The sequence below is a fragment of the Caloenas nicobarica genome, chromosome 14, assembly GCF_036013445.1.
Source record: "Caloenas nicobarica isolate bCalNic1 chromosome 14, bCalNic1.hap1, whole genome shotgun sequence".
Lineage (NCBI taxonomy): Eukaryota > Metazoa > Chordata > Aves > Columbiformes > Columbidae > Caloenas > Caloenas nicobarica.
Window position 1 is genome coordinate 11,126,926 of NC_088258.1, and position 17,342 is coordinate 11,144,267.

Below are 17,342 nucleotides of genomic sequence, written 5' to 3' on the forward strand. Positions count from 1 at the left end.
CCCAAGCTCCATCGTGTGACAGAGGCTCCTGCAGCGTCCTCTGCCCTGAGGCCCCCCTGTCTGCCCCAGCACCGAGCTGAGAAATCCCCCCCACTCTGTGCCGGGGGTCCCCAGCTCTGTGGCAGGGATGGATGTCACGGTTCTGACCATCCCAAGTGTCCCTGATGTTTGTTGGCCAGGGTGCAGCGTGGCACCGCTTGGTCCTTCATGGGCTGGGGACATCCCCGACCTGCTGTGCTGTGCGGGTCCCTGGGAGCACAGGGGGTGGGCATGCTGGCAGGCAGCAGCCCCCTCTCCTTTATATAAGCACCAGTGTTAATCCCCCACAGCTGGGGCTCAGTTCTGGGGAACAGAATAATCCTGCTGCCAGATCTTCAGCCTCTGCTCAGATTAACGGGCTCTGGGCACGGAGAGGGCTCAGCGCAAGCCCCGCTCCCTGCATGCCCTTGCCAGTCCGGCTTCGCTGCCCCGTGGCACCTCTGGCCCCACTCAAAAGGCCTTTTTGTCCTCCCTGGGGGCTCTATGTGGGTGCTCCAGTGGCTGAGCCAGGAGGGCAGCTGGGGCTGCCACTGGGGTCTGGTTTTGGCCCTTGGAACAAGCAGAGCTGTGGGTGGTGGCCATGTCATGGGCACACGTGCCGGGGGGAGCTGGTCCCCCCTGCCTGGGGGCTGCCCCCTTGCTGGGTGCTGCAGGCAGGGGCAGGGCTGGCTGCCAGCCCAGGGGACACAAGTCCAGCTGGGAGGGGTGGCCACCACCATGTGTGGCCACCACCATGTGCACCCCCCACCCACGTCCATGGTGACCCCTCCCCGAAAACCACGGGAGCCGCAATGCTTCCCCATGGGGGCTTTATTGTCCCCATGGCTTGTGCCCAAGGAGGCAGGAGGAGGAGGTGACCCTGCACCAGGCCAGCTGGGTGCTGGCTCCCTGAGGAGGGTGCGGGGATGTGAGCAGGGTCTGCAGCAGGGCCAGCCTGGCCCGGGGGGCTCCGGGGGGGCGTATGGCTTCTCTCCTTCAGTGCTACTGCTGGCGGGGTCCTGTGGCGGGGCAGGGTGTGCTGTGGGGGGCCTGCGGCCAGGTTGGGGTGCTGCGCAGGGAGCTCCCATGTCGGTGTGGGGCCAGGGCCCTCAGCTCTCCTCCTCAGGGACGGAGGCAGCTGTGGGGCCCCTGTTCTTCTCCTCGGTGTCACCCCCGGGCAGGAGCAGGGCCGGGCTGGGGCTGGAGTGCCGCTGCTTGCGCATGAAGGGGAAGACCCTGCGGGCGGAGCGGAGTCAGTGCCGGCAGGGACCACCCCAGCATCCCGGGGGTCTGGCCCCTGCACTCACCGCTTTTTGGTCTCTGGAGGGATGACGGCCTCAGCCAGGAGGTTCCTGTAGAGCTCTGACTTGAGGAACCGTGGGTAGGAGTCCTGGGCAAGCAGAGGTGTCAGGCTCCTGCCCAGCCCTTGCCCAGCCCTGCCCAGCCCTGCCCTCATCTACCTTCTTCATCAGCATGTAGATGTGCATCTGGGCATCATCCATCACGTAGCGGTGGGGCGTCTTAATGCCCTCCAGCGTCCGCTCCATGGTCTTGCTGTCGATGTTCACCCAGCGCGTGGCCCCAGGAGCCAGGAACTGCCTGGGGAGCCACAGCCAGTGGGGAGCACCCGGCCCCGCGGTGGGATGTCGCGCCGTGATGACCTGGTAACCCCAAAGCCTGGCCGCCCCCAAATCCTCACCCTGCTGGCACTCACTGGTAGATGGAATCCACGATCTCGGGGATGCGGGACTGTTCCCCATAGCGCAGCTCCTCGCAAGCCTCCCAGAAGCTCAGGTTCTCGGCTGGGGAGGGGGACACAGCGCTGGGCACCCTCCATGGGCAAGGCCTAAAGGCCATCATGGCTGGGCACGTGGCCCAGCAACCCTCCTGCCCCGGGATGGAGCCAGCGGGTGTGAGGTGGGGCAGTGGGTCCAGGGATGCTGGGACAGGTTAGTCAGGGGTGCTGGGATGTCGTGGTGGGTTTGGGGTGCTGGGCTGGGGAGGTGGGTGGGGGATGCTAGGACAGGTTTGGTGTCAGGATGGGGCACTGGATTGGGTGGTACAGGGATAGGTTGGCGGGTCAGGGCGTGTGGGGCTGGGGCTGCTCACCGCTGAACTCCTTCTTGAGGAATTCGAGGAGCTGTGCCCGGCCCAGGGGGTCGGTGATGAGCTCGCTGAAGTTGAAGCCCCAGCGCTCCACGCGCAGCTTTGTGGGGGTCGGCACCCTGCGGGTGACACCGGTGCCGGGGCTGTCACCGGGCACCCCGGGGCTGCCTGCACGAACCCACACGCCATCCTGCAGGTTGGGGTACTGGGGGGCCAGGGGCTGGCAGCACTTACGTGGGGGTGTTCATTGCCCAGTACGTGGTGTCGTCCGTGATCCAGGGGTTACTGGGCAGGCAGCCAGACATGATGGGGTCGTGGGGCACGTACTGCTCGTTGAACTTGATGTACCTGCCAGGATCAGCAGCTGGAGGCAGGCAGGGCCACCATCCCACTGCTGCCACCAGCCTCAGCCACTGCAGGGACACAGTGGGGACGTGCTTGGGCACTGTGATGGCCACAAAGCCTCGGCTCTGCCACCTGCCGAGGGTGATGGCAGCGCAGGTGCGGGGATGCTGGTGCCCCCATCACCCCGACAGGACCCTGGTCCTGGCCAGGGCAGCCGCTGACCACTCACCCCTCGAGGCAGATGGAGGACTTCACCCTGGTCCTGGCCATGGCTTTCCTGCAGTACTCGATCTGGGGACGGCCGTGAGGGAGACATCAGGGGTGCTTGGCAGCCTGTGCTCCCCGGGATCCACACCCGCCCCTCACCCCACTCACCTCCCGCTTGTAGTAATCCATGTTCTTGGTCTGCAAGAGGGGCCAGGTGAGAGCATGACAGGGCCAGGCCACTGTGCCCTGCCATTGTCACTCTGGCCAAGGACCCTGGCATCCAGCCCCCCTCCCCATGCCAGCACCCCATAGCCCGCCCCTGTGGCCTCCAGCCTCATCCCCACACCCCTCCGGGCTCAGCCAGCACAGCCTGTGGGGCGAACGCTGGCGCCCTCTCCCCGCCCCAGCCTGGCACTGGCTCTGGGTCAGTGACACTTACGTGGGCAGAGGACGCAGCACACGGTGCAGAGAAGAGAAAGCAGGGGGTTAGTGAGGATGGACTGGGGGGGCTGGGGCTGTGCTGGAGGGGTTACAACATGGGGAAGGGCACAGCAGCGGCTGTGGGCACCCCAGGGTGCCAGGGCTCCTGGCAGCACATGCACCCTGCAGGGATTTTGTGCGGTGGCATGGAGGGGTGGTGGGTGCATGGGCGAACTCATGGACCCCCAGCTCAGCCGGGGTGGGAGGACGGGTTGGACACAAGGGTGTTAGCAGAGCTGGGGCTGCTCCTCCTGCTCCCCAGCAAACGTGGCCACAGCCTGCGGGGGGACAGCCAGGCACCCATCGGGGCAGTTTGGCACCCTGGCACAGGCGGGAGGCTGTGCTTTGTGCCTACCGGCAGCCCCGGGGCTGCCTGCCCGCCCCCCCCTCCCACTCACCAGCTGGACACGGGTGGTTTGGCAGTTCCTGCGCTCGGGGCCCTGCTCCAGCACATTGGGGGCTCCCGGCTGCAACAAGAGCATCGTGCTGGGGGCTGGCGGGACCCCCTGCACTCCCAGCCCTGCTCCCTAGGCTGGGGCTGTGCCCAGTGCTGGGCCGCTGCCCAGAGCTTCATCCACCAGCCCACCACACCTTGCCCCCCCGAACCCATCCTCACCGGGGGCCGGTTGACAAGCCAGTATGCCTGCTCCTGGCAGTCGATGACGATGCGGTCACCCTTCCGCCGCTGCTTGGCCGCCCTGCCCGTGCAAAGGCAGCAGGGAGGCGCTGGCACTCTGCCCGCCCATGCCAGCACCCAAGGGTGCTCCATCCCCGTGGGTCCCCGGGGTGCAGCAGTGCCAAGCCATGCCCACACTCACCGGAGCTGCTCCCGTGCCTGCATCACCACGAAGTCCCATGTGTGGTTGATCCGCTTGTGCAGGAGGTTGTAGTTGTCCTGGGGAGTGGCAGCAGCGGTGTCACCCCTGTGAGCACGGCGCGACACCCGTCCCCTCGCCTGGCTCCGGGTCTGACCACCGCTGCAGCACAGGCAGAGCCGGTGCTGCCTCACATACAGGTGAACCCCCACTACTGGGTGAGCTGAGACCCGCCCCCCCCCCCCCCCCCCAACTCATCACAGGTGTGAGGAAGGCACTGCTCACCTTCTCATGCTCGATCAGGTCACCCTGCTTGCGGATGTTCTTCTTGGCCAGGTAAATGGCTGCAAGAGGAGCGGTGGCACCTCAGGGAGGCCAGGAAAGGGCTGCAGCCTGTGACAGTGCCAGCGGCACAGTGGCACCTACCGTAGTCCAGCTCTGTGGCCGGCCACTTGGTGCTGGTCCAGAAATAGGGGGTCTGGATGGGGAGAAGGAGAAGCTGAGGTGCAGCACCGCGGGGTGCCATGGTGCCAGGCCGGGGATGGCCCCGAGACTGCGGCGGTGCCCACGCCATTGGCGGAGCTGTACCTGGAAGCGGTAGGGTGACTCGTCTGCTCGCAGCACCAGGCTGCGGGGGTCTCTGAGGGGGTAGATGTAGCCGTGCTTCACGATGAGGTTGCCGAGGTGCAGTGACTCTGGGGGGGCAGGAGTGGGGGCTGTATGGGGGCTTGGCAGCCCTGGTATCCCCCGTGGTGCTGGCTGCCCGTGCCAGGGCACTCACCCTCCTCGGAGATGCTGTACTTCTGGATGAGCCACTCCACGATGTCATTCCCTGGGGACCAAGGCAGCATTAGTGGGGTGCAATGGGCTCCTCCCGAAAGGGTATGGGGAGGTTTTCAGGCTGAGGCACCACAGCACAGTGGGTGCTTTGGGGGTCACGCAGGGTGATGGGGGCCCTGCCAAGGACATGCTGAGCCACTCGCCCCAGCAAGTGCCCGCCCCGCTCAGCCGATGCATAATTGATCCCAGCTGCAGCGCTGAGTGCCCGTGGGTGCGGGGAGGCGAGCAGCATGGGGTGCCATGGGGCTGGGTGCAGCACTGGGGCCACCAAGGGAGCACCTGCGCACCTCCCCCACCCTGCGTGCCTCGTGGGGTGCCCTGCCACGGGGACCCACCTGTCATGGCGTGGGGGATGACCGTGATGAGCAGGCGCTGGTTTCTCATCTTGATGCCCATGTCGGGGTCCTGCATGCTGACGATCATCCGCTCCATCTGCCGGGCAAGTGCCCCCCACGCTCAGCCCCTCAGCCAGGGGCACCGGGCTGGGCACATCTTGGCCCCCCACCCTGACCCAGGGCACCCCGTGCCCGGCCCGGGGACAGCCTGGCACTCTGCAGCCAGGCATCCCTGGGCTGGGGAGCCCCGGCTTTGGGGAGTGAGCTCTGCCGGGGCTGTGGCAGGGCCCTGGGCCAGCGGCAGGGGCTGAGCACGCAGCTCCGGGGTGCTGCCCGCGGGTGTCCCCGCGTGGGGCGGTGCCCGGTGCCCCGTGGCGGTGGTGAGGATGGGGTGATGCCCGCTGTCCCGCGGTACACGGGGTGGTGCTAGTACCCCCCGGCGACCCTGACACCCGCTGCCCGGTCCCCGATGCCCACGGTGCCCAGTGCAGTGCCGGTGCCCCGTCCCCACGGTCCCAGCGCCTGGTCCCTGCGGCACCTTGTCCCCACGGTCCCAGCACACGGTCCCCTCAGCACCCAGTCCCCACGGTGCCAGTGCCCGGTCCCCGCGGTGCCGCCGCCTGTGCCGCCTGCGGTGTCCGGCGCGGTGCCCGCTCCCCGTGGGGCCGGGGCCGGCGCTGGCTCACCTTGCGCAGACAGGGCATCTGGAGGCGCGGGGGGTGCCGGCCGCGGGGGCCGCCGATGGTCATGGCGGGTGCGCGCCCCGAGCCGCGCCGCTCCGCCCGGCCCCGCCCGGCCCCGCCCTCCGCCACGCCCCGCCCCGCCCCGCGCACCCCCCCGCGGCTGCCGCCGTCTTCCCCGGGAGCCCCGACGGGCGCCCCGGTACGCGGCGCCCCCGAGCCCCGGCTCCGGTACCCGGGACTGGCGCTCGCCCGGCCCACGGGCCCCACAGACTGGCCCGCTGGCGCCCGGTCCCCCACAGCCCGCGCCGGCCGGGGCCGCGGCTCCGCTGGCCAAGTCGGGGGAGCGCAGGGCCGGCCCGGTCCCCCGGGCGGTTGAGTCGATGGGCTGCCGGGTGCAGGCGGGAGGTAGGCACAGTGGCTGTTGGAACGGCGTGATGCCGGAGTCAGTCCCGGGACACTCCCGGGACCTTGCCGGCATGACCCCCGGGTCAAGACCCCCGAGTCAAGACCTCCCTGGAGTGGTGCTGAGGTCAACCCCGGGGCACCCATGGGAACCCAACGGAATGACCCCGGTGTCATGTCCAGACTCCCCGGCGTGATACCAGGATCGATCCCAGGACACCCCCAGGACCCGCCAGTATGACTCCTGTGCGTGAGGACCCTCCAGCAGAGCAGTGTAGGGAATTAAGACTCTCAGCCAAAACCAGCCCTAACAAAAACACATGTTGGTCAAAGGAATGAACACTTCTCGGCTTACCTTTCACTTCCACTTCACTTTGAGGGGTGTTTGGTAGTGCTGTTGCTACTGGGAAGCTCAGTTCGTGTTAGCACAAAGCACTGTGCTCCAGCCCCAGTGGCAATACAGTGGATCAGCCACACAGTGACATGGATTAACAGATTTTCCTAACTCCTTTGAAGCTTTTTTCCTTGTACCAGGTCAGAATTAGCAAGAGTTTCTAGTTCTTGCCACTTACCCAACAACACAAAATGTTGTGCTTAAGGACTTTACCTTCTCCATCTACTACTTAACATGTGAAAGTGAGAAGTTGCTCTTTTCTGCTTAGAAAGGGGAATACATGTTTTCTTTCCTATATTCCATGTCTGGCAATGTCACACAGCCTCGCGTCCCACCCGGGAGCTGTGGGATCCCAGGGCTGCAGAGGGTTTCCGAAGTTACCACGCTTTTCTTTCTTCCTTCACCACCAGTTCACGGATGGATGCAAGACAAACACACCCCACCAACATTTAAAACTGTATCTAGTGGAGCTTAAGTAAATCCTTCCCAGGCATTATTTCTCACTGAGAGATTTAGGTTTAACTGCAGTCCATAGGATTTGTTGGTCTCGGTCCTCCTGGTGGAGAGAGATGAAATGGCTCAGTGCCCAGGCAAGGAAGGAGAGGAGCAATTGGGGATGGGATGTGCGTGGTGCATGAGCCACCCCTACCTTCCCCTAATGGACATCTCTCCAGATCGACAGCCAAAGCACAGCCATGAGCCAAAGAGGAGCACTTTCCTCCCACCCTAATAGTGGCACGTGAGCAGCACAGAAAGGCAGCGCTTCCCTGCCCCGAGTCTGCTCCATAGCAAAGAGGATGAGAAAAATCAGGCCAAAGAGCTGTTTGTCTTCCTCCTCCACCAGCTGTGACCAGCTCTGAGCTCCCTGGTGTGCAGCACAGAGCTAGCAGCAGGTAAACTGAGGCACGGGCAGAGAGCTGCTTGCAATGGAGGGCTGAGGAGCCAGAAGATGGAGGTTAAGGGTGTGTTGGCTCCTCAAAAGAGCAAACCAAGAAGAGGACAAAGTCAATGCTTCAGCGGTGTGGAGGAGCCCAGCACAGAGACAAGATTTCCATCTGCCCTGATGATTTCTCTCCATGCATTACTTGTGTGCCTCCAACATCTGAACTGAAATCGAGAGCCGGTACACCCTTCCCCGCAGCCCCATGTGACACCGTGCAGCACACACATCATCACAGAAATGAGGAAAAAGAGGGGAGCGAAGAAAAGGTCAATGCAATACAAAGGAATTAATAGAGTTTTCTGTGCTGTTTCCCTTGGACAACGTTGAGGGCTTGGCCCTTTGTCTCAACATACCACTGCAACTCTCATTAGGTTTCTAACAGAAAAAATACCACCAGGATATTTTAGTCTATCTGTTTCCATTTTTGGTTTTTCTCCTTTTCCACACTGTCTTGGCAAAAAGTAGCTAGAGGAGTCTCAGCTATTGCTAACCACTGAATTAAACCAATGTAAGTTTAGGTAGATCCAATGCATTATTTGTAGCCAAGCAAGCAGTTTATAACTAAGCCTTTCATGTCAGCAGTTCAAAGGCGAGGGGGGTGGTGGTGAAAAATTGGTTGCATACCTAAGCACATACATACCCACCTAAATATCAAACATTAATTGAAGTGTTAAACGCTCACGGCCCACACACCACATCCTTCAAACCACAAAGGGGGAAGCATCCGAGGGGGGCTGAAGAACAATCCAGATGTGCCACTCGCACTCTGTGTCCTGCAGAGCGAGCCCAGGGCACTGGCGTCCCAGCTCATGGAGCAAATGCCAAACCTCAGGTGAGATGAGCCAAAAGCCTCATCCCAGCATCCGTTACCACCACCAATAGCTCCGTGAGAGTCAATAACTGAGCCTCTTTGTCATTTCTGTGTTATTTAAAAGTTCAGCTGTTGATTCTAGCAGTCTGTCACACTGCAGTATGTTGCTCTTATCTAAAATGGATGGTGTAGGGGGATGACAACCGCAGACACATTTTCTTTTCTATTTGAGTTTTAACTCCATGGAAAAAGCTTTTCGCTCCCAGACCTTTACACCCTCCTTTTATGCCCAAAGCACAGGCTCAGACACCAACTGCGAAACAGCTCCCTGGAGCTCAAATTCAGCAGCAGTACCAAAGCACACAGCGGCTTTTGTAATTCACTATCTACTAATGCGACATTAGACGTCAATCAATAGGTCAGAAGATTTCAGTGCTCACTGATTTTGTGGAACTGATTAACTGGATGATAAAGAAGATGAATATTTTATAGGATCTGCTAGGACATTAATTTTTTGCAGGAAGAAAGAAATTGTTTGCTTCAATTTCACAGAGGAATGATTCCCATCATGTATGTGTACATATATATATATATAGATAGATGTAGGGGTATATGGACTCCAGTTCCAAATAGCTGCAGCATGGGGTGTCGAGTGGCTTTGCATTGCAGCGTGAAGCTGGTGCCGCTGGGCACTGCAAGCTCTGCAGCCGAGCCCCTGGCTCTGCAGCACCCACAGACCCCGCGGCAGGGTGAGCACCCCGAGCTGCACCCATCAAGCGAGCCTGGTGCTGCCCACTGTACAGTTATAGCGTTCGGTCTGAACGCTTCTGCTCAGGGATGGCTGCAATGTGTTTCAGTCTGCCGAGTAAAGGCAGAGATTTAAGCTAGACTAGAGATGAAGGCTGGAGAAAAACAGAGTGGACCTTCCTCCTTCTGCATCCCTTCTGAACTGATGGGAAAGCAGCATTGGTCTTCTCTGAATGCAGATTTAGGAGCCTTTTAAGTGGTAAAAGGTAATGAAGAAACAGAGTAAGCACTTCAGTGACCACCGAGGAACCTGCATGAACTGTGTTGCTGCTAATTCCATGGGCTGGGCAGGGAGTCTGGCAGAGGAGCAGACACAGCCATGGCCATGTGTGACATGGAAGGGTGGCCGCACACAGCCCAGTGCAGTGTCACACACGGTGCAGCTCCAGCACGGCTGATCAGCAGCTGCAGGGCTGGTTGTACCATGTCACACCAGCCCGGGCGGATGATGCCATGTGGATGTGCACCAGCAGCATCTGCATCACTCCTGCTCGTGTTCCCAACCTCAGGGACTTGTCTCTGCACTGGCACATCTACTGGCTGGGCTCTGCCAGGCCCCTGAATTCATCTGCCTAAACAAGAGCAGAGTTTTCCTTTGGGATTTAGCTCCAGCCTCACACAAGCCCTCAGGAGCAAGCAGCACCCGACACAGATGGCAGATGTCACCGTGAATTTCATGCCACCAGTGCAAGGGGGGAGATCCCTGGCAGAGCAAAGATTCACCCATGGAGGTGGTGGCTGGGGGAGAGCGGTGGGCGCTGACCCCCCTGTGTTACCCTGAAAGGAGGGAACATGGCAGGTCAGCCAAGCAAAGCGACAGGCGTTGCTACACAACCCAGTGCTCATTTCTTTGAAAACCCATGGTAATACAGTGCAAACCCTGACAACCAGACCCTTACAAAGCACAGTTCTAGGAAATCCATTAAACCTTAACCCGGTTCATCGCCGTTGCTGTTTTTCTTTGTCAGTGCTGCATGTGCTGTTCGGGCTCTGCTGCCGGCTCCGCTCCCCACCCAGGACGGCATCACCCTTCCCCCCGGCACCCCCAAATAAAGCAAACCCCAGCTCCCCGGGGGGAGCAGGACGGAGTCGCAGGGACTCAGCTCATCCTTCTGAGCAAGCACAGGGACTTTAGGGCAACACAGATGCCCAACTCGAACCTCAATACCCAGGGGCCTTCCCTGTGCCTTGGGTATCCAACCAGATTCACCCAGCAGAGGGCAGCACCGTACGGAAAGTCATATTATGCCAGCGAGGATGCTGCTCCGAGCCGAAGTGCCCGTCCTCAACACAGCACCGCAGCCTGCTGGGACACGGCATCCTTCACCTCTTTGCACAGCAAGTTATAATCTGTGAAATACATAACCATCCTTTTTTCCCCAACCTTCACCTGTCTCTTCTCTGAGGCTGAAGGTCCCCTCAACGGCATCTTCAGATCGCGTAAGTTAGTCTCATACTATCTAGCAACAGTTTCAAAACATCAGAATGACATAGCAGGAAAAATGATAAAAATAAAAAAGCAATTATTTTAATGACTCACTGTGGGTGCAAAAAGACTCCCAGTCGTTTGAAGCCCATGATTCAAACATATGGCTTTTACAGGTAGCTGGCCAGCACAACATGCGCTGCCGCAACGCGCTCTGCAGTACCTGCAGGTTCTTCTCTATCCCAAATAATAGGAAATTAGTGTTTGCAAAAGGCTTTAGAGTGTTCCCAGGCAGGAAGCATTACAACAGGCAGTAGAATCAGTATTATTTATATAGATCTCGTCATTACAAACTACAACTCCACACCGCTGCTGTAATAAAGCATTGCCCAGGAGACCACTGAAAAACCTGAACAAAATCCTGTGATACGCTGGGATGAAATCAGAACACAGAAGGTGGCAGCCTTTCAGATCATTCGCAGTTATCCCTTTAAATGGAGCTGCCTCAACATGTGCTGTGCATTGCAGGGGACTGACACATCAGCAGGGCGCTCCACAACAGCTGCAGAACTCTTTAAATGACACCTTTTCCTTCTCAGCCGCATTTCTTGGTTTAATCCTTTGTGTTTTGTTTTTCTGCTGATGTGAATATGTAGGGGGACCTGGCAGGAAGAAATGCCAGGGGACAGCCCGGGCAGGTACTGCCTGGTTTGAAGGCAACACTGAACAGTCTTCATGTGGAAGACCCTTAGACACTCGCAGGGTGGCAGTAAACTTGACTATACACAGGGGAAAAGAAAACCCCAGCAGGGACGGACTGAGCCAAATGCCTCGCGACAGCCCGGGACACTGCCCTGCAAAGCCCCACGAGTGACAGTGTGCCCTTTCTTTTTAAGCGGCCGGCTACAGAAATAGCAGCAGCACGTGCTGCCAAAACAAAGCCAAATGCTCCCTGTGTTTGGACCGTGCCCAAAGGGCGAGATGTTCCTGCGCGTGTTTTATCACAGTGGCTACGGTGCGATCATCAGATGGGGTTTCCTTGCTGTCTGTGTGCGGTACGTACGTTCCAGTGCTGCTGACCTGGCCCGTGTCTTTGCTTCTGCCCAGGCATGGCTACAGGCTCGGCGGGGTGGTAACAGCCAGCCAAGGATGCGAACAATGTTTTTGCATCTACGGCCAAGGTGTTTTTTTATTTTTAGGCACAGGCTGCTCGAATGCAGCTCCCCAGGAGTTGGTGAGCTGCTCGCTCGGCTCCCACTGAAGCTTGTTCCACCACTGCAACCAAGAGCTGGACACCCCAGGGGAGGGGAAAGCCAATATTATTTGTGCTCTCACTGCGGGAGCTGCAGAAAAGCTCGTTAGTATCAATACAGCAACGAAAATCAGGCCACTTCAGTCCCTCCTATTTGTGGAAGCAATAATTCTCTGTAGGCGCTTAAACAAATACAGAACAGACTACTTGTGAAATCACCTTATTTAAGATTTGGATCTGTTTCAGAGCAGCTCAGGGCAATTATCAACATTTGGTGATTTGCAGCAGAACTTTCAGATGCTGTCTCAGTTGTGACCATTGGAGCCCCTAAGGAGCAGCTGAGCTGTTCCATATCAAAGGAGCCAGGGAGAGGTTAAGTTGGGACGCAGCGTGAACCTAAAACCACCTGTCGTGGCAGAGCCGACCCTGCCCAGGCAGGGGGTCAGCCTGTGCCGCTGCCTGTGCCGCTGCCTGCACTGCTGCCTGCACCGCTGCCTGCACAGCTGTCTGCACCGCTGCCTGCACAGCTGTCTGCACCGCTGCCTGCACCGCTGCCTGCACAGCTGTCTGCACCGCTGCCTGCACCGCTGCCTGCACCGCTGCCTGCACAGCTGTCTGCACCGCTGCCTGCACCGCTGCCTGCACCGCTGCCTGCACCACTGGACAGACACCCTGGGAAGGGAGGAGCTGGGAGAGGCACAAATCAACAAACTCACTCATTGCCCAAGCTAAACCCATCCAGAAGCACTCACGCAGGCATTCAAAAAATACAGCAAAATCCATCCGAGGACTGTGGATAAAACTCAGCATAAGCCAATACTCATAAATAAACAGGGTATCTGGGAACTAAAGGTCAGCTAACCTACACATCATCGTTCTCAACCATGGAAAATAAAATGCCAAATAAACTGGGTATTTTGGTTGCATCGGTACCCAAATTATTTTAAAATTAGTTGACTGATAGGTACTACGTGATAAACAGGTAAAGAATCAAATAGTTTATGTTCTTGATCCAACCCTATTCAGTACATTACTCATTTATCTGGAAAATACACAAAACCACGACTGATACAGTTAGCGTGTGGCAGTATTCTGTGCCAGGAACAGCATTAATGATAGGAACAGATCTGGAAATCTGGGTAATCTCAGTTTATTTGAGCAAAGCGCTCTGGATAGCTGCAAATGGCACCTTGCCTATCTAAGAACCAAGAACCAAGGTCACACTGACAACGTGGACAACAGTATTTTGGCATCAGCAATTAAGAAAAAGAAATGGGGAGGTTTGTACAGAACCAGCTGCACATGGACTCCTCATGTGATGCTGTTACTAAGAGGTGAGAAGCAATCCAGAGCTGCGTAAACAGGAGATTAACAAGCAATGCAGGGAAACGGGGTTATTTCTGCATCCAGTATCCAAGACACCATTGCTAAATGCTGTGAGCAGCTCTGGTGACCATATTTCAAAGATAGTCTTGAAAACATATGAAGGATTCAAACAAGACTCTGAAGTTATATTGGCTCTGGAAAAGTTGCCTGATCCTAAGAGGCTTTCATAGCTCAGGCTGTGCAGTTTTCCCAAAAGCTGGTAGGGATAATTCAGCTATGGTCTATGATTACCTCTGAGAGGAAGAAATTCTGATAGCATGCGGCTCCAGCTGAACCAGACACGTTGCAGAAGCAGTAAATGAAATAAATATTTTAAAGCAGGGGGCAAGCAGTCACTGGATACAGAGCACTTGGGATGTGATTGACTCTACTCCACTCAGCACGAAGGGTGGGTGACAGGCAGAGCAAATGCCAGGGCTCAGGCTGACATGAGCAACTCAAAGCAGAAGGTGCAGGTGACGTTTGGATGTGCAAAGAGGCACCTGAGCAAGGTGGGCTCTGGGGGTCCTGCATTAGAAACCCCTCCCAGCTGTGCTCAAATGCTCTCCCCACCTGGTCCACCTCTGACCCATGAGTGACAATGTCCCTTAACAGTGTGGAAAACAAGGTTAACAGCAGTGGGAAAACTTCCAAGGTAATAAAAGAAAAGGATGTTCACGGAGGGTTCTTGGGGAGCTGATTGCTCATGCTGCTTGCCTGAGGCATTTGAACACAAGGGAATGACTGGAATCTTTTGGGGTTTATTCCTCTGAGGGGACACATGAACAACGTGAGGACATTTTGGGGCTGTGTTGCTGTACCTTCCTGCTGAGACCGTCACAGGACACAACAGATTTTAAAAAATGACAGATCATACAGAGAACTGAAAACCATCACGCAAAGTGACTGAAAAAGGGTCCAAAAAAATGACAGACTGCAGCTCCCAAAATACACAGCACATATTTATCAAGTGAACACTAAGTGACTGGCACCTGCTCTGGCAGAAAATACTATTTTTTTCTAAGGTCTCAGAGCTCATAAACCCTAAAAAAATTCCATCTATGAAATTTCTTTATACCCCTTCTCCTTCCTTTCTTTTCTTGCACATTCATGTAACCAGAGTTGGACAAAATCACAACTACAGATCAGGCTCCTGGTTGCGATTGCTGAAACTTTGCTCTCCGTGTTGATTTGCAAAAGGCTTTTTCAGGGTGTGAGTGCCATCTAGATGAAGGAAGGAAGATTTGCCACTCACAATTTCAGAGTTAATTTCCCCATCACCAGCAATAACCAGCAACAGATAACAAGAACAGAGCCTTTGTGATTACTGATGAGCAACCTGGCACGATGTGTTATTCCTTACATTTCTCATACGCTATTCCAACTAAACTTAAGAGGGCCAGCCAAAATTTCATACTAAAATATTACCTGCTACATTGGTAGCAATATATTAATATAGTCTCCCTCACTTAAAAAGTTGTAGTAACCTGTATAGTAGCTTAAATCAATTCTGCCTTGTGTTTTGCCAGTTAGAAACAACGAATACAGCTGCTCTTATCAGCTGTCAGGTTTCCTGCCACTATCTTTCTACAAACCTATTTACTGGCAGCTCCTTCTGGGAGCAGAGACCCGGTGTGGGGACACAAGGGTCACACACTGCAGCAGGGACATTACCGGGGGCCATGGCCAAGACATGCCATGCCATGCCGTGCCGAGCCATGCCATGCCATGCTGAGCCATGCCATGCCATGCAGAGCCATGCCATGCCTAGCCATGCCATGCCGAGCCATGCCGATCCATGACATGCCATGCCGAGCCATGCCGAGCCATGGCATGCTGCGCCATGCCATGTCGAGCCATGCCGAGCAATGCCACGCTGAGCCATGCAATGCTGAGCCATGCCATGCTGTGCTGAGCCGTGACATGCCAATCTATGCCAAGCCGTGCTGAGCCGTGCCATGCAGAGCAATGCCATGCCAAACCGTGCCATGCCGAGCCACGTCATGCCGATCCATGCCAAGCCATGCCATGCTGAGCCATGCCATGCCGAGCCATGCCATGCAATGCTGAGCCATGTCATGCAATGCTGAGCCGTGTGAGGCCGTGCAGAGCCATGCCGTGCCATGCTGAGGTTTGCCGAGCTGACCCATGCCATGCTGTGCTGACCCATGCCATGCCGAGCCAAGGTATGCTGAGCCAAGCCATGCCAAGCTGTGCTGACCCGTGCCATGCCGAGCCGTGCCATGCCGAGCCAAACCATGCCGAGCAATGCTGAGCCATGTTATTCCGAGCCGTGACATGGCAAGCCATGCCGAGCTGATCCGAGCCGAGTTGAGCCAAGCCAAGACATGCCATGCCGAGCCATGCTATGCCATGCCGAGCCATGCCGAGCCAAGCCATGCCATGCCGAGCCAAGTCATTCCATGCCGAGCCATGCCATGCCGAGCCCAGCCGAGCCGAGCTGTGCCGTGCCGTGCCATGCCATGCCGAGCCATGCCATGCTCAGCATGGCATGCCTCGGTATGACATGCCTCGGCACGGCATGGCGTGGCTTGGCTTGGCACGGTTTGGCATAGCATTGCTCTGCATGGCACGGCTCAGCACGGCTTGGCACAGATTGTCATGTCACGGCTCAGCACAGCATGGCATGGCTCGGCATTGCATGGCTCGGTGTGGCATAGCTCAGCATGGCTCGACATGGCATGGCGCAGCATGCCATGGCTCAGCATGGCTCGGCATGGCTTGGCATGGCATGTCATGGATTGGCATGGCTAGCCATGGCATGGCTCGGCATGGCATGGCTTGGCTCGGCATGGCATAGCATGGCTAGGCATGGCATGGCTCTGCATGGCATGGCTCGGCATGGCATGGCATCGCTGGGCTTGGTATGGCATGGCTCAGCATGGCATGGCATGGCTCTGCATGGCATTGCATGGCTCGGCATGGCATGGCATGGCTCGGTATGGCAAGGCTTAGCATGGCTCGGCACGGTATGGCATGGCTCGCCATGGCATGGCATGGCTCGGCATGGCATGGCTCGGCATGGCATGGCTCAGCATGGCATGGCACGGCACAGCTCGGCTCTGCTCAGCTCGGCATGGCTCAGCTGGGCTCAGCATAGCATGACTCGGCATGGAATGGCTCGGCATGCCATACCGTGCCGAGCTGTGCCTAGCTGAGCCATGCTAAGCCTTGCCATGCCATGCCATGCCAAGCCGTGCTGAGCCATGCAATGCCATGCAGAGCCATGCCATGCCATGCTGAGCCACGCCATGCTGAGCCCAGCGATGCCATGCCATGCCGAGCCATGCCACGACATTCCGAGCCGCGCCAAGACGTTGCAGGGACAACATCCCTCATTTTCTCTCTTCAGAGCCTCCTCAGCCAAGCATTCGCTTTTTCTCTTGTTAATGGCCAAAAAGCATCACTTCAAGGTATAAGTCTATAAATTATATAAAGATACAATATACAATATTTACTTGTGATAACTAAAAATCCATTTATACCAGAATGAACAGCCTCGCAGTCTCTGAAATTTCTAAAGTACCTAAAAGTAGGAAGTGTTTAATTGCATTCTCAGTAACTAATGGATTTCAGTCCCTCTGTAATACTTAAACTCAATAGTTATCTCCAATAGCTACATCCACATTAATGAGAAAAAGAAAAGGTCAAGTCCAAAGCACACTGAAATCAATATGGCTCTAAATGTGCTCGTTTGAGATGAATCTGAAAAACTCACACATGAAAAAGTGCCAGCTAGACATTTTTCTAAGGAGTGAATCACCTACCCACCAGCACCACAAGGCTCCAGAAAGTGTTTCCGAGAGGGGGAAGATGTCCAACAAGAAACCTTAAAAAAAATGGAAGAAGCCCTCAAGGCAGCAACAACACATAAGTTCTGCCACGTACTTCCAAAGGCAAGGAAAGGTAGGGGCTAGGAAAACAAAATTCAGGGAACTACCAGCTGAACGGCTGTTTGGTGTGCAGATTTTCCTACTTTCTTTCAGAGGGAAGAATATTTTCTTTCAACTTCATGTAAACAGCACCAAAGAATACCTCGGTGTAGCAAGTCAGATCAGTAAATACTTGTATTTACTAATATTTATTTATTGT

At 56.7% G+C, this 17,342-nt stretch overlaps 1 protein-coding gene across 2 annotated transcripts; it reads right to left on the bottom strand.

The window, feature by feature from the left end:
• Positions 1 to 838: 838 nt before the first annotated feature.
• RGS11 (regulator of G protein signaling 11) lies at positions 839 to 5,916 on the bottom strand. 2 transcript variants are annotated; one of them, XM_065644686.1, is made up of 17 exons: positions 5,833 to 5,916; positions 5,147 to 5,243; positions 4,753 to 4,803; positions 4,560 to 4,666; positions 4,398 to 4,449; positions 4,257 to 4,315; positions 3,975 to 4,051; positions 3,773 to 3,854; positions 3,555 to 3,623; positions 2,845 to 2,874; positions 2,699 to 2,760; positions 2,359 to 2,472; positions 2,128 to 2,243; positions 1,733 to 1,820; positions 1,479 to 1,617; positions 1,326 to 1,408; positions 839 to 1,254 (listed from the first exon to the last, which is right to left on the bottom strand). In XM_065644686.1, exons 1-17 carry the CDS (start codon positions 5,893 to 5,895, stop codon positions 1,128 to 1,130), a joined length of 1,416 nt encoding a protein of 471 aa, XP_065500758.1. In that variant the 5' UTR covers positions 5,896 to 5,916; the 3' UTR covers positions 839 to 1,127. The 2 variants fall into 2 exon arrangements, with proteins under 2 accessions (XP_065500758.1, XP_065500759.1); XM_065644687.1 differs by lacking the exon at positions 5,833 to 5,916 and adding an exon at positions 5,685 to 5,812.
• Positions 5,917 to 17,342: the final 11,426 nt, after the last annotated feature.